General features: G+C 49.0%; 1 protein-coding gene across 1 annotated transcript; it reads right to left on the bottom strand.

The window, feature by feature from the left end:
• Window positions 1-112: 112 nt before the first annotated feature.
• Window positions 113-12,758, bottom strand: epha2a (eph receptor A2 a). The gene is made up of 17 exons (XM_084464064.1): window positions 12,622-12,758; window positions 11,670-11,737; window positions 9,496-10,135; window positions 5,405-5,560; window positions 4,899-5,237; window positions 4,440-4,567; window positions 4,162-4,333; window positions 3,943-4,045; window positions 3,640-3,695; window positions 3,373-3,498; window positions 3,079-3,264; window positions 2,909-2,970; window positions 2,524-2,733; window positions 2,174-2,323; window positions 1,626-1,819; window positions 1,265-1,420; window positions 113-850 (listed from the first exon to the last, which is right to left on the bottom strand). The coding sequence occupies exons 1-17, from the start codon at window positions 12,695-12,697 to the stop codon at window positions 742-744; spliced, it is 2,931 nt and encodes a 976-aa protein (XP_084320190.1). The 5' UTR covers window positions 12,698-12,758; the 3' UTR covers window positions 113-741.
• Window positions 12,759-16,950: the final 4,192 nt, after the last annotated feature.

A 16,950-nucleotide genomic window follows, 5' to 3' on the forward strand; every position in this document is an offset into this window, starting at 1 on the left:
GAAAACAACTATTCTTTTACTTCCAAAAAGACCATAAATATATAAAATAAATAATTAAATAATAATGGAAAGTCAGTTGTAAGACTATAGACGCAGCGTATAAAAAAAACAAACGGTTAAACACAACTTGTGGAAAAATAATTAATTTACACATTGAGATACAAAGACATTAAAAACAGATGTGTATCTCGTTTCTAACCCTGAGAGGAATAATCACACGTTTAAAAGTGTCTTTCAATTATTTTCTTTTACAAAACAGACTTGAGGGCCAGTTAAAAGGCCTACCGGCGGCATAAAAGTGAGACAGTAGAGAGTGCTAGGGAGAAAAGCCCGTTTACAGCGCCAGGCCTTCACTGTACTTGCTTTTAAGACTTCCAGTTTGGTCATAAATGCTAAGCAGCCCCCATGTTCCCTTACACACGCAAGACATTATTTACATGACTTTGCACGACCTGCTAATAGAATATATATAACTCTATAATATTTTACATATGATCAATCCTCTTCTCGCTGTCTGAGCTCGTGAAGTACTTCAACGACCCTCCGGCGCCTCCGTCTCCGTGCTGTTTTTTTCTTTGAGAAAGCCTCTTCAGTCATCCCGCACTCCGCCAAAATAAAGGCGTAGCAGCGTCATCATCACCACCGCCCCCGTGTGGTCGTCCCTTATTTTGATCCATCTTTCCCCATCAGTGAAATGCTATAGTCCAGTCAGTGCATTCGGATTGGCCGGGAGAGATGGGATCACACCGCGAACACGCTCAGTGAACTAGTCTGGTCCTTCAGGCCCAGGATGCTGTAAGCTATCCTCTTCATGTGACCGGGCAACCGCACCCCAACGTTCCTGATGTCTCTACAATGGAAAACACAATGAGGAAACATGAGGAGGTTGTTCCTGTTTGCATTCCAATTCAAACAGAGAAACACCCCTTGGTTTGGGGTTTGAGCCACACATTCATACTCTGATTCAAACGTCTTTGCAATGTTTGTATTCAGCTCATACACCTTCCTTAAAACAATTATAAACAGCCACTGACTGTTCCCCAGAGGGTGGAGTAGAGGGGAATGAGAAAAATGCATCAACTGTGCGGCAAATGTTCATACAATGTCTCAACGCTTTCTCCTCTCTGAATTAGAAAACGTGGCACCGAGCCAAATCAAGTGTGTGTGTGTGCGGGTGTGTGGATGTGTTGGTGGGTGTGTGTGTGTGTGTGTGTGTGTGTGAGAGAGTGCCATGGCGGCTGTCATCCCCGTGACCGGTACTTACTCATGCCGCATGGCGAGCACCTGCTCCATAGTTGTGATTCCTGCGCAGGCAAAGCTGTCGCTGTACTGGTTCATTTTGATGGACTCCAGCCATTCTGGGACCGACCTGAAGATGGCGCTGTCACAGCCACTGGTGCTGGGCAGGCGGATGGAGACGCTGCAGAAACACACACACACACAACGTAATTAGCACTTTGAAGCACACAAAGGGAGAACACAGTCAAACTAGTTTCAGCTAGTGCATGTGCGCGTGTTTTTGTGTGTCAGTGTGTTTTTGTGTGTGTTTTTGTGTGTCAGTGTGTGTGTGTGTGTGTGTGTGCGTGTCGAAACACGGGAGGAACAGGTCGGACGGGCCGGCATACCGCGGGTCGAAGTCGGCGATGGGCTTCAGGGACTCGGGGCTCTGGAGGAGTTTGTCCAGGATGTTGACGATGTCCGTGAAGCGCGGCCGCTTGGAGCGGTCGTGCAGCCAGCACTGCAGCATGAGCTGGTAGACGGCGGACGGACAGTCCATGGGCGCGGGCAGCCGGAACGCCTCGTTGATCGCCTTCATCACCTGTGCAAAAAGTGGTTAAGAAGACGTTAAGAAGTGGCCCCTGCGTCAAACTATTTATAATAACTTGCAAAAGTGCAAAACGCCCTAGCCCCTCTCCAAAGGGCGAAGCAGCGCCTGCGGTGGTTTAAGAGAGTGGTTATGCGTTGGCGTGTTTACATTAACAGTTTATTGCGGATCGCCATGGGAACCACGCCGGGGGTTTAGACAGGGGAGGCCGTTTTCACACCGTACCCGCCCAGGATAAACATTCGCTGTTGGAACACTAGAAGGCTAGTGTGGAACCACCCCAAAGGACTGTTCTGTTTTTCCACCAGAGCGGCCGGAGAGAGAGGGCTTTTGACAGTTGACACATACCTCGTGGTTGCTCATGTCCCAGTAGGGCCGTTCCCCGAAGGCCATCACCTCCCACATGACGATGCCAAAGCTCCAGACATCACTGGCTGATGTGAACTTCCTGTAGGCGATCGCCTCTGGGGCCGTCCAGCGAATGGGAATCTTACCTCCCTGAAAGAATAGAAAGGTCAGCTTAATCATGTTTAATGGACTGAGGAAATGGAAACATAAGGTGCAGGCAGAGCTAACCGTCTAATTTAGGTTTAGCTCTCGGGAGGATTCTGAGAACTTGCAGCCTGGTCTTTTGTGTATATATATATATATATTTTTTTTAAAGCTGCACTATTTAAGATTCAAGATGGTGGACGTACGCTGGTGGTGTAGGTTCCTTCGGGATCGTCCTCCAGAACACGGGAGAGGCCAAAGTCCGAGACTTTGCACTCCAGGTTCCCGTTCACCAGAACATTCCTGGCAGCCAGATCCCGGTGGACGTAATTCATGTCTGATAGGTACTTCATTCCGGCAGCTATCCCGCGTAGCATTCCCACCAGTTGGAACGCTAGGATCTCCCCGTCATGGTCCTGGAAAAGCAAACAACCCAACATATAAACGTCTGTGCTTTTGCCGGAGTTGGCCCTTTTTCCAAATCAAGTCAATCGTTACTGTCTGCATCAATTCCCAATCCCTATGAAGGTAGGTTTAGCGGCTCATGTAGTGACACGTTGAGAGCTCTTGGAGAGGGATCGTCGTGCTCACCCTCAGGTAGATGTCCAGAGCTCCGTTCTCCATGTACTCCGTCACGATCATCATGTGCTTGACTGAAGAGGAAAGAAAAAGGGGGCAGACATGAGTAACACGAAACGGGCACCTCCACCCCCCGGGGGAAGGATCCGGGCCCCTGGTGTGTGTCCGGGTGAAAGGCTCACATTTGGTGACCACTCCCTCCAGGCGGATGATGTTCTGGTGGGAGAACTGGCCCATGATGCTGGCCTCGCTCAGGAAGTCCTGCCTCTGCTTCTCCGTGTAGCCGCCCTTCAGGGTCTTGACGGCTACGGCCACGTCGCCGCGGCCCGGAGACTTCATCACCCCGCGAAACACCTCCCCGAACTCTCCTGCAGACCGGAATGGAGGGAACGTTAGAACTAGAATGCTCCAAGACCCTTACCCTTTTGGTAAGACGCCCGTGAAACGGGGACCCATTGGGGAGCTGGAATCCTTACCTGCGCCGATAACTTTCTGTTTGGCGACCACGCTCGGATGGATCTCCGTGGCAAACTTGAGGATGGCGATGTTGGGATCCTCGTACATGTGCGGGTCAACGTAGGTCTTCAGGGGCTTCAGTTGGTCTAAGGAGGGGATAAGGAAGGTTTGGATTATTTGTCCTCCATCTCATTAGCCAATGTGGGTGCTTTGCGTAGTCAATGTCAACAGGCGTACCGCGGTGAAGCTGAAGTGATTTTGTACTCACTAAGCTACGGTTTGTTTACCTGAGTGGAAGTAGGGGTCTTCGGCTCCTCTTCTCCTCCCTGTAGCGCTCAGCATCCTGCGGGAAAAGACCAAGATTCAATATTTGAGCGGATCCCAGTGAGACGGTCACGCCCGTGTCAGGCCGCTCTCGCAGGCAAACACAAACTACAGCTACTGCGGCCGCACAGCCCCGGCATGTTACACCGTAAGACGGCCTTGGCAGGCCTGCTCCCGGGGGCACAGGAACACAGCCGGGAACTGCGTGTGTGCCTGTGTTTTTTAATGAGGTAGAGGAGACGGCCACTACGTCTCGTGGTACCAACCGTTTGTGAAGCAGCAGGACCGCCACCACGATGAGCAGCACCACGGCACCGACCACCACGGCGGCCATCACCACCGTGGAGTTGTTCTGGATCTGGGGAACCGCTGCAGCGATGACAGCACCAGAGAACCATTAAATGACGGCACACGGGGGGAAGTGAATACAAACTGTGAGTGGGGGAGAAGAAAATGATTCGGGAAGCGGGGAGGGTGTGGCGTACCGTGGGTCTGGGTCTGGAACTCGTACTCGGCGCTGTAGCTGCCGGGGGTGCCCTCTGGACTCAGCGCCTGGACCCGGAACACGTAGGTGGTGGCCGGGGAGAGGTCGCTGATCACGACGAAGCTCTTGTCCAGAACCAGCACCGTGTACATGGTCACATCCCGGTCTTCATCCTGCAAAGAGCCCATTGATTTGTTACCATAGGCTACAAGCACGTTTTGTCAGGGGGAAAGAAAGATCAACTGCAATGAGGAGAGGAAAGAAGGGCTGCTGGCTCACCTTTCGGCGGTACATGAGCTCGTAGCTGTGGGTGATGTGTGCGGGGGTTTTACGAGAAAGGGCCCAGGATAGGGAGAGGCTGGTAGGGGTGTTTTCGTCCAGCTGGATGGAGGTGACTTTGGGAGGATCTGGTGGTAAATACACAAATAGTGAGTCAAACAAGAAAAGTGATTGTGACTGAATACAGCTTTGAAAGGGACCGTGTGACACGGAAGTCTGTGTGACACAAAAGGCCACCCCCCCCCACTTAAAAGAGTAAACCAGTTCAACCGCCAAACCTTTACACTGCATAGATTACCGCTGTAATCTCTCAGGAGATCTGCTAGTATAATATCTTGATACATGTCACATAAGAGCGTCACATAGTTTTAAAGCCAATCTCCCCTTTGTAGCGCGACATTAAAAAGAAACCGAGACTGGGGTGAGTCACGGGGGTGAGGAGGTCGCGGGCGGACTAACCGGTATAGCGCAGGGCCGTGGTGATGCTGGCGCTGGGCCTCTTGCTCCGGAAGCGCGACACGCCGCTGTGGGCCTCCACGGTGAAGGTGTAGTTGAGGTGGGAGTCCAGGTCGGCCACCACCACCGAGGTGTCCCGGATGGCGGTGGGGCCCGGCTCGAAGCGGACCTTCTCGCCGCAGGGCGCGCACGCCCTGGGCCCGTCGGCGCAGCGCTCGCACACCACGCTGTAGGTGAGGTCGGCGCGGCCCCCGGTCACCAGCGGCGGGCTCCAGGACAGCTGCAGCCGGCCCTCGGACGACAGGGTGTTGGCGGAGAGGTCCCGGGGAGCGCCCGGGGGTGCTGTGTGTGGAGGAGGAGGAGGAGAAGGAGGAGGAGGTGGACAGTCAGCTACAGTCGGATACAGTCGGTGGCGCCGGCCCACAAGGCGCACATCTTGCTGAAAGTGACTTGTTTGGTTTTGTTTTTTTGTGTGGATGTCAGACTGCCCAGTGAGCAGCGGTGGTTACCAGAGCAGGCGGATGTGGCCGGGTCGGCAGGCGAGCGGTAGAAGCCGTCCCTGCAGGGACAGACCAGGGCCCCGGCGGCGGAGACCTGGGTGTTCTTGGGGCAGGTCTGGCAGAACTCGCTGGAGGCGGTCGGCTTGAAGGAGCCGGGCGCGCATTCTGTGGCGAGGGAGTCAAAGGGTATTCATTAGTTCAAGCATTGTGCGTAGACACAGGCATGAGTATGCGCTCACACACACACACACACACACACACACACACACACACCCAAACACAGGCAGGAATGATTGATTCAGTTCAGGGAACAATGAAACCAAATCCTTAATATCAATCCTCTCGCCGCCCAGCAGGAAACATTTGTGGTAAGTAACCTGTAATCACAGTCTTTGTCCGTAAAGGAATGAATGGGGTTTCCCTAATGCCTTGCCTCCGCATGTCAGGAACGCCTGGAGTCCTAAAGTCTCAGGTGACACCCTCAGTGTCAGCCGGATGGTGCAGAAATCACACACAAAAACCCTTGAACCCTTCCTCTCTCGCCTTACATGAAGTGCTCTGGCAGTGAATGTGCGTGTTTTCGTAAAAAAAGGAAATAGCATCTTCCACATGGCTGAGGTGTCGGAGCATTTTATTTGACCTTCTTTGACATCAAATCGCCGTTTTCCAATACAGGGCATCTAAGGTTAATAAATGTGCAGAGTGGACAGAGAGGCGCACCGATGAAGCGCGAGAATGCCAAAAGGCCACGTTTCCTCTCTTCCTTCCTCTTCCCCGGTCACCACTGGTGAACGGCAGCATGTAAGGGTGATAGAAGTGAGAAGGGAAAAACAGGATGGACCTCTTCAGAGAGCCATGGCGTGAACTGTGTTCTTTAAAACCGGACGGACACTCCAGTCTGCGAGGCAAGAGCAAGAGTGTGGACTTAAAAATATAATGTACACACAAGAACAAATAATCGCCAGGGCTTCTCTTCTCTCTCGTCTCGTCTCGTCTAGAATCATCTCGCGGCGCTAAACTCTTTCATGTGGTTTGTTTCTACTGGTGGCCGGGGCATCATGCAAGGAAGGGTTTTAGACGGGCGTCACAGGGGAGGGAGAATCTCGGGGGTATGACTACAGACACAAAGGGAAAGAGGAGGGTAAGTTTGAGTTTGGGTTAAAGTGGGAGGTGGAGAGAAGAATAGGTGGGGCGGTGGGGGATGGGACGAGTGGCCAAAGAACCAACAGAAGTTCTCCCCGGGGAGCCGCCGAGGGAGTGTGGGGGTGTGTATGGGGCCTTTCGCATAAGAAAAGGGGGCCAGGCTTTTTCATCTTGAGATGGGAGCAGCAGGACCTCTGTCACGTACCAGAGAAACCCCAGCCCCATTCATCTTTTGTTTCTGGGGCCTGGCCGGAGTGAGGCCATAAATATGTTGCATTAATCGCCCGAGCGTGCAAATGGTGGCATGTGTGCAATGTGTGTAAAGGGCCGAGGCTAGGAGCATGGCTGTTGTTTAAGCAGAGTATATGAATGATTGAATGATTTTGATAAATGCTGGCTATTTATCGGGACATGACTAAAGTGAAGACGAAACCGTGTGCAAATTATCTTTTCGAATAAAAAAACGATTAATGAATAATGAATGAATTCAGTTGTTTTTTTTTAGGTGACTGGACATTGCTACATTATCAACGCTTTAACACATCTATCCATTTAAATAATCTTGAAAGCCCTTTTCATTGGGACTTTTGTATTTTTGTTTGTTGTTGAATGGTGCTTCTAATTGTGCCGCGCTCCCTTTGAATACGAGCCCCCTGTGAACGGGAGTTATGTTCCGCACCGGTGCATCTGTTAATTGAATCTGCTTTTTACTTTTTGTCGGCCCATTGTTCTAATGAGTGGGAACACGGATTAGGAAGCTCATTGCGTGTGTTAACGACCGGATGAAAGAGCAAAGAGAAGTAAAGCAAGGCATGTCATTGCCCAACAGCTGTCCCAGTTGGTCCACTAATCCTCCTGACTAAATTACACTCCACACCTAACTAAGCAGCCTCCAAGCTAGCCACCCTCATCTACCAACTGTCGACTCACCCCCCCAACACACACACACACATACAAACACGCACACACGCACCCCCCCCCCCCCCCTCCCCGACCCGGAACCACACACACACACACACACCAACCCAACGACAACCTGCTTATTTGTGTCCGTCAGCATTGCTTCACTACTCACTAAACTTTTGTTCCCACAACAGTTGGGTGCTTCAGTGAAATCTAAGTCTGATGGGTTCCACCCATATCCAATTAGGCCATTACTTGGCTCAGTGAATAGAGCAAAGGCTCCAGTTGAAGAGATCTCACCACTGGACATGACTGAGAATATGTTGGGATGGTTTTTTGTCCTACTTTTATAGAAAGCGGAGAAGAAAAGGACAGAGATGTCCATTGTGATTCCACCAAGGTGTTACAACAGATTTCCTGAGACTCAGGGTTTATCCTCCACACTTTTTTTCCTCTCATTAATGTTTCCTCATTTCTCTGAAAACTCTCCACAGCTCTATTCTAGTTTCCGTTTCAGGTGTGGTTGTGTGTGAGTAAGTGCGTGTGTGTGTGTGTGTGTGAGTGTGTGTTTCATGGCTAGGGCGCCTCTTCTGGAACATTCCACAATAGTTGCTTCCCCTCCCTCTCCCAACCCCCCCTGAACAGTCATCCTGAAGCCATCCGGCTATAATCACTAAAGCCTTCCCAATAGACAATTCACCATGAGGAGGTAGTTAGCTATTAGCATGCATCATGCTTAGAAATGACACAGGGTCTGTGGGTTGGGCTTAGTTGTTAGGAAAGGAATGCTTTCCTATTTAGATAACTGGTCCAGTCAAGGTGACTAGCCCTGTCAAGGGACCTCAAAGTCATAAACCACAGACTGACTAAGACCGGCCTGTGATAGGCGTGCCCGCGCCGTCCCTGTAATCTGTGGTTTTTCGTAGCCATGGCAACGGACACAAACACAAGTAGTGACTGAGGCATAGACACAGGTACTCTTCTTGGCAAGTTCACACACCGGCCCCTCGCCCTCCCATCAGTCAATCAGTACTGTAGCTGACGTGAGGCCCAAGGAATTCCTTGCAGAAATCCCCCACAGCCTGCTGAACACACACACACACACACACACACACACACACACACACACACACACACACACACACACACACACACACACACACACACACACACACACACACACACACACACACCTCTTCCTCCCTCCTTCCTCCTCTTTTATACCATCTCTCCTCCCACGCTTCCTACAGATAGCCCTGCGCACCACACCCCGGAATGCCGCCGACTTCCACGCAGACAATGAGGGCATAATTACCACCGCAGCCAAATCCTCAACATACAACACTCTACAACGCACTCTGTCTCCCTCTACTCTGCTGCACTCTGCTCTGCTCGATGTCCGCAGCCCCACAGGTGCCACCGGGGCTCAGCACATATTTCAGAGGTCGCGCATTCCGTCAATTATTTTAACTGTCACTCACAGAAATAGATAAACCACAAGCTTCGAGAAATTACACCTGACTTTACGATCCTGCGACTACGGTACAAATTCCACCAGTCCACTTATGCCGGTTTACACACCACACCCCCCCCCCCCCCCCCTAAAAAAAAGTAGGAATTTTAATATATCCCAATAACCTCCAGCCTTAGTTCTAGAACTATGAGTGGACCTGATCACATTCTCGGATCCCAAGAAACGTCTGGAGAGTGTTTAGCCCGACAAGAGGTTAGAGGATGATTCATCAACAGCAGAATATTTGCATTTTGCTTACTTACTATTAATAATGAACAAATTATTCGGAATTACATACCTACCCATCGTAACAAAAGAAGCATGTTCAGACCTCTCCTTCCTGTCATCTCGCATGTCTAATCCTGCCATACCTGACCTATTTAATTAGTACTCCCTTTATCTCTCTCTCACACACACACACACACACACACACACACACACACACACACACACACACACACACACACACACACACACACACACACACACACACACAAGCAACCAGATCTGCTGAGCGTGAGAACGGCGTCTCCTCACTCACCTTCACACGACTCCCCGACGGCCTCGTAGCCGGCCTCGCACTGGCACCGTCCCTGGGGCACCAGCCACTCCCCGTCGGCCGTGCAGTAGATGCTGGGGGCCGCCTCGCTGACGGCGTGCGCCACGCACGACCCCTCCACCAGGCGCAGGGCGTCCGCCACCGTCTCGGGGAAGGCGGCCAGGCTCCGCACGCTGGCCGGGCAGGTCTTGTAGAACACCCGGACGGAGATCAGGGCCACGCACGCGCCCATGTCCTGGAAGGCCAGGTAGAAGCCCTTCTGCGACAGCGGGCCCACCGAGCGCACCTCCGTGTTGACCTTGAGGGCGCCGCGGCCGCGCGTGATCTCGTCGGGCGCGATGGTGGCCACCTTGCGGAAGAGGCCCTTGCGGAAGTTGGTGCCCACGTCGGCGTCGGCCTCGGAGACGAAGAGGTTGAGGGTCTCCTTGCAGGCCAGCGAGGCGCCGTCGAAGGAGTTGCAGTCGCGCACCACGAACTGCAGCTCCACGGAGACGCGCGTGGCCTCCGGCCGGCGCTGGATGAAGGTGGTGCGCACCCAGTTCTCCTGGTCGTTGGAGTCGACGTTGCACACGCTGTAGGTGTACAGCAGGGAGCCGTTCACCACTGTCTGCACGATCTCCCACTGGAAAACACGACAGGGGAGGAAGATTAGAGTTAGAGTCAGTGTGGACGGGAGTCTGGATTCTAAAATGTCCTTCGACATAACGGGGCATGGGGCGAAGGACTTTGTTCCTACGGTGAACCAGCTTTTATTGACATTCCCACTCATTCTTCATGCTGAGCGACAATCCCATAAACAGTGCAATTAAGGCTGCAACTATTTCTTTCCACGCGTTTGTGGAAAACCTACGTCTGGACGTGGGCTTTAGTCGCAACGTGTGTGGTTTCCCGGCAACACATGCGGAGCGTGTGTGTACGCAAGACTCATACCACCAACGAATGCTACCGTGGAATACCACCTAGCATTTATGGTAAGCCCTGTGTGGGGCGTGATGGTAAATTGGAAGCAATTAAAGTTTTAAGCACAGAAGGAAGCAATAGGGATGAGAGTGACTAAATGAGCCAATAACTACACCAAATGACAATAACCCTTAGAGGCGAGACAGGCCACTGGTGGCATCTGGCCCAGTCTGTTTTGACTAGTGAAACAAAGGATGCCTTGACTTAAGATTATAAGTCCTTCTTCTAAAGAAGGAAATCAACCTCTTCAAAAATTTGCAAATTACAGGGGACGGAGTGATTGATGAAGATTAGAGAAATGTTTGTTTAACCACCTTACAATTATAAAATGTTTTTCTTAGGCTACTGTTCGGCAAGAGGAGAATAATTGCTGTATTGGCAAATATTCAAAAGTAATACTTAAAAGCCCACTCCGACTAAATGTATAACATTATGGAGAATGAGACCTTTCTTTATGTTTAGACTATTTGGTCCAGCCGAAAAGCCCTTAGTAATCAGTGGTTCAAATTTCTAAAAGCATTCCATGCGTGGGCAGGGTGAATGAAAAACCTAGCTTACTTGTGAAACAGACAATGGGAAATGCTAAGGGAAATCCTTTTCCCCTACACTGAAAATCCTTGAATCTGTAAACCTAGCGTTCACACAAGAAATGTAGTAGAGAGGCTGGAAGCAGCCACGTCCTGTTACTTATTTTAGACAGAAAGCCACTGAACTATACATAGTCAAATGTTTCGGCCACACCACCAGTCTTTGGTCTCCCAGCTATCCGCCTCTGTCTCATGTTCTACCACAACTGCGTGGATCCTGACACTTTTTCTATCTTTGTTCTGACAGGGAACCGAAAGGAAGAAGAAGAAGGGACATTGCGGGGTTTTATGGTTCTGGTTTTGAAATGATAACAGCCTGTTATGGAATTTGCATGGTGAATGCCACTTTATTTTATTTTTATGACACACTAGCTCCAACAGAAAGGGGAACTGATGAAAGCCAAAGCCCTGATCCACATGTTCCCCGGGAACGCTATTCTGAGGAACAGAGGATGAACAAGACCTCCCTGCCTTCAACTATTTCAAGCACTACTCTAGTTTAGTGCCTCGTGTCTGCGAGAAAGTGAAAGACATCTTCAGACGACCAGACGACCAGACCCGTTGTCGTTTGAAGTGTTGAGAAATGTCTGCTGAGGTATAAATACTCACCCCATCCTCATATGGCGAGGTCAACCACCCTAGCTCTCCTCCTGCTGCATTCATATCCAGTAAGACTTCTACAAGGGGACACAAAATAAATAGTTTAGTAACAAGATCAACATGATGTATTCATTATTTAATTGTATTGTTTATTTATGATTGTATAATTACAATGCATAATAATTAATTTTGGATAGCAACAGCTACAGACCCTTCAATCAGATTCATAATTGTGTATTTTAATATCAACTTCTGAACTGAAGTTGATTTCCCTACACATCTTGCTGTTAGGACAGCACATGAATGAATGTGTGAACAAAGCCATCCCACCTAGGACTGCCGTGCCAACATCTTGATGGGGGCACAAGCCTTTCCATGACAGTTTAATCAAGCATGTCGGTTTTCATTCATCACTTCATTAACCGTGTCCTCCAAGTTCTGGCTACAGGCTACCAATAATGGTACACACGCTAGGGGTTTTACAATTGCATGACAATCAAATTCCTAAGCGTTGTAATTTGCAATAAACCTTAAAAGACAACAGAAGTTGAACACGTTTTTGCCCCCATACGTTTCCTACACCACGAGTCAATCGCAGTCTTTTTAAACAATGTCGTGAGGACAGAACACTTTATAGGAAAGTTTATACTTCGGAATTCCTTTTTTATCGAAGTCCATATAATCGCTGAGGAGAAGGAATGAGTCATTTTACTGTTAAGGTGTAGTCACTACGGTGGCTTATTATCGGCTTTGATTTTCTGTCTATCCCGATAGAAAAATACTCAAAAGTTTATCAGACATTTGACACTTTCTTCAAATCAGAGAACAATGACAAGGGAAAACATTAAACGATGAAGACGGTAAAGACTTCATAAACGGTAAAGTTAAAACCCTGTCCCGGAGACATGCGGCACCGGTATCACTTTAAAACCCATGAGTATGTAAAAGTAGCTCTACTTACGTTCTTTTGACTGACGGCTGAGAGACACTTGTTGAATAAATAAAAACAAAAATAAACAAAAACACCGGAAATCCATTTTTCAAAGCTTTAACAGGTCATATAGGCTATCCAGATCTTATTCCGCCGGCCCGGCTCACGGCTCTCTCTCTCTCTCACACAGACGATGTTAACTGAGAGAAGCGAGCACGAGCGACAGCCCATTGAGAAACAGGTGGCGTCACGAGGTCCCGCCCCGGGGCCCCTGGAATGCGATCGCTTCCCATATTCGGTGTTCTGCGGGGTGGGGCCACATTGAACGGCCATACCTGTTCATACAGAACGGATGTGCTTTGAAATAGATAGACAGCTTCAAAGCCTCTTCCTAAGTCGTTGGCTACGGTTCGCTTTCCAAAAAAAGTGTACACAACGGAGTCGATAAAACGTGAAACGTGAAACGGTGGTGAAGGTGTTATAAACCACCGTGAAGGTGTTATAAACCACCGTTTCACGTTTTATCGACTCCGTTGTGTCTTTCATTAGGTATAATGAGCTTAAACATGTATTTAGCAAATAATCTAACTGAAAATGAAGTGTGCTAGGCTAGCAGAAGGCCTAGTAGGCTAGCAGTGGCTTTATGTCCAAATGTTTGTATTAATTTCTAACCCAAGCTAGATAGGCCTACACCTTTTCATTTTTAAAATACTTATTTTCCCAACTCAACACTCAAACCAAACTAGATAGATTTGTAAATAATTCCCCAATTATTTTGACCAAAGAATATATCCCAATCTCCACGTCCTGTGTTTCCCACGACTGGTTAGGGAGGGGTCAAGTGGGAGGCTGGTTTAGTATGAATATATAACTACTAATGAGACTGCCTTGCTTCAGAACTTCACGGTTTGGGTATGGATATGTGGACACAAAGGGAAACTTGACAATGGCATCTCCTAGCAACTCTTATCTGGAGGAATGTCAGAGTCAACACTTTTTCTGCGCGCCGGCGTGTATTTAGAGAGACGAACTCTTGAGCAAGAGGCCGAACACAGACGGCCACCCTGGCGAAGACCCTGCCGACTCAAGTGAAGAGACACGCATTGTCCAGTCCTTACATTACCATACACGGACATTAATCATACAACAGACAGAGTAAAAGATGTTGGTAAAAAAAAAAGAGAAAGATTAACAAGTTAAGTGTGGGACATTTTGACCTTTGTGTGACAATCATTGTGTTGGTTTACAAGTATCATTTATTTAGCCAATAAATGGTGCCTTCACAAAGGTGGCCTTACAAAGATTACCAATACGATAATCTTTCAGAATGTGGACTTGGAAGAGTTTCTACCCCCCTATCTTAGCCTAACTAATGATCCTCTTAACCTTAAACGCTTGTTTTTGAGGATAGAATATTGTCTTCAATGCTGGTACACAATAATTATTATATATATATATTACATGTCCATTCATTTTCCAACTTACTTCAGTCTGACAAATGACTAACTGTTTGTAACAAATTGAATGTCATTAGGTTTCTTGATTTCACCACAAATGTAAGATCTGGGAAGAAAGCAGAAAACAAGTAGCCCGAGACACTTCAGCAGCCCTCAGAAATCCCTCACTTTCAAATCACCCAACACACACTCTTGAGTGTGAACGGCCATTGAGGAGAAACTCACAGGTCCTCCACAAGTCTTTCCACTTTTCCTCTGGTTTTGGGGTTTTCATACATTTGAGGTCCGCTGTGAGGTGCTATCCCTCAAGTGTGTTAATGCGTAAGAGCGTTTTGAAGGTTGGAGAAGGGGTTTCTGTTGTCAGCCATTTCCAAGAGGTGTCAGGGGTCAACACCCACTCTCACACACAAGTATGCAAATGCTTTCATTACAATACAGACCTCTTTTCATCCCTCCACGGCGCTAGCATGCGCCCTGCCAGAGCGCGAACGGCGGGCCACACAGCTTAGAGATGTGAGTGCTGCTCCTCAGCTTCTATGGGCACTGACAACACAAAAGTGCTTCACCGTGGGGGGGTGGGTCCGGGTGGGGGGCTTAAATTTTGAGGGTCAGCGAACAGTGGCGTCAGCAGCGCTCTGTCATTCAAACCAGGGGTGACCCCCTCCCACCTAACACCCCTGCTTTACATGCACCTCTCGTGGTATCCGCAAACAGAAAGGTGGTGCGCCATTGTGAGCCCTGGGCTGCTTTCGGCTCTAACCCCGACTTAAAAAATGTCCCTGCTGTTCTCCGCCGTTCTCACGCTCAAGGCGCCCTGAGACGCCTCGCAAGGAGCCCGAGGAATCTTTACATATTCAACTGCATTTGAGTCGGCGTGTCTGTGTGAGGTTGTACCGTTGGTATCGCCTCACCTCACGTGTTGCACAGGTCGCAGGCTGGCATTGCTTCATGCATATTTCTTTTATAACTCTCTAAAGTTCCCATTAGTAGTTTGAATATGCGATATACACCTCGTAAAAGACGCTTGCCAAGAATAAGGGCCCTGTGTTACTCGTGTTCAGACTGGGAGCAGTGGGATGAACCCACAAGGTTTATTTAAGCGTTGTTTTCCCTCTATCGTTTTATTCGCTTCACACAGAAGCCTCTGCCTCACCTCACCTGTGAACACTATCTCTCCCGATTGGAATTTGGGCGGGTGTGCATTTCTTTTACAGCATTTGTTGTGCATGCCATATCTTTGCGGGGACAAAGGCAAGGACATGTCCTTGCATGTATTCGTCTCACGAGGCCAGGAAATTTGAGAATGTGGTAAATGCTGAACATTACTCAGACGTGGGTGAGGTCTCCCGGTGGCTTTGTGCTTTTTACAGTAATCACCACTGCTTGGGCTGGCTGGTGACATCACCTTTCTGTTGTGGATTTGGTGGGAAGACATAATTGGAGAGTGCCAGTTTAGGTTTGTCTGATGAAAGAAGCCTCTAGTGTTGGCCAATTACTGTGAAGTCAGTCTCCACTGGCTCAATTAACAAAATTTGACTGTGTCCCCTACTTTAATTTGAAGGCATCTTTAAATGTTATGAACAAACCCCCCCAAATGTTAGTTTTTTCGATAAACGTTCATGTTCAAAACAATTACCACTTATCTAGGTCCTTTTATTTAGGCTTGGATTTGTTTCATTGGCCGACAAAACATTGCGTATTGGATCCACCCCCAGGACCCCAATCACTGTAATGCTCGTCTGGCAAGAGTGGGCCCAGTTGAAAGGGAATGGCCATTGTGGTAAATGGCTGTAGTAAATGCGATGTGTGTTAGCAAAGAGGCCTAATAAAGATGGCAGCACACATTCATATGCATTTCTTTGTGTGCTCAGCTTGACGAAGTCTGCCCTGCAGCCTTAACAAAGGGAAGGAAGGAAGCTAGGGGCTGGGGGGGGGGGGGGGGGTGATGAGGGAGGTTGAGGGGGAGTGGGGGTGAAGGTAGGAGTGATATCACACACACAGTGCCCCCCGCCCCCCCCCCTCCGGCTCACGTCCTGCGGTCCCTCAAGTCTAGGATTCCTCTGGTCATGACAGCTGGGCCAGTTGGCTCTGTGTGGACCCATTCTCCTCTTTAAGTATCTATGTGTGTCTGTGCTTGTGTGCAGACTCACACACACACGTGTGCTCGCACACACACACACACACACACACACACACACACACACACACACACACACACACACGTGCATGCACACACACAAGTGTGCGCACGCTCAGACTCAAACACACACACCCGAAGGTTCTTGCCCTCTCTCACTGTCTGTATTTTACTTCTTTTCCCTCTGTCAATCTCTCTCCCCGCCCCCCCCCCCCACACACAAACACACACACACACACACACACACACACACACACAGGACGTCCTCTCTTGTTTACTGTTTACATTTCACAGTGGTCAGCCAACCTGGGAGGGCTCTGTCAGTGATCACAGGCATTACAGCTGTTTGTAAGGTAGCTATGGTGTGTGTGTGTGTGTGTGTGTGTGTGTGTGTGTGTGTGTGTGTGTGTGTGTGTGTGTGTGTGTTTGGTGGGTGTATGTTTGCCTATCTTCAAAAAGATAATAAAATGTGAATGATAGCCAATACTTGGGTTTACTTGTGATATTACATTTGGATAAAGAGGACAAATAAATATAACATGGTTACAAATGAGCAATGAACCACTGGACTGGGTATAATTTAATTTGTATTGTTATAATAATGTTATTGTCTTTATTGTGCTGGCTTGTGTATGCTCGAAAATGTGCAATCTGGCAACAACTGTTATGAAAAGAACCAACCAGAACAACAGTACAACAACTGTTGTGACTCTAGAGAACAGACCAGAAGGTGTTTCTAAGCGTGTGGTCCACAAAGAAGACTCA

This window comes from Micromesistius poutassou, assembly GCF_964030765.1.
Source record: "Micromesistius poutassou genome assembly, chromosome: 2".
Taxonomy (NCBI): domain Eukaryota; kingdom Metazoa; phylum Chordata; class Actinopteri; order Gadiformes; family Gadidae; genus Micromesistius; species Micromesistius poutassou.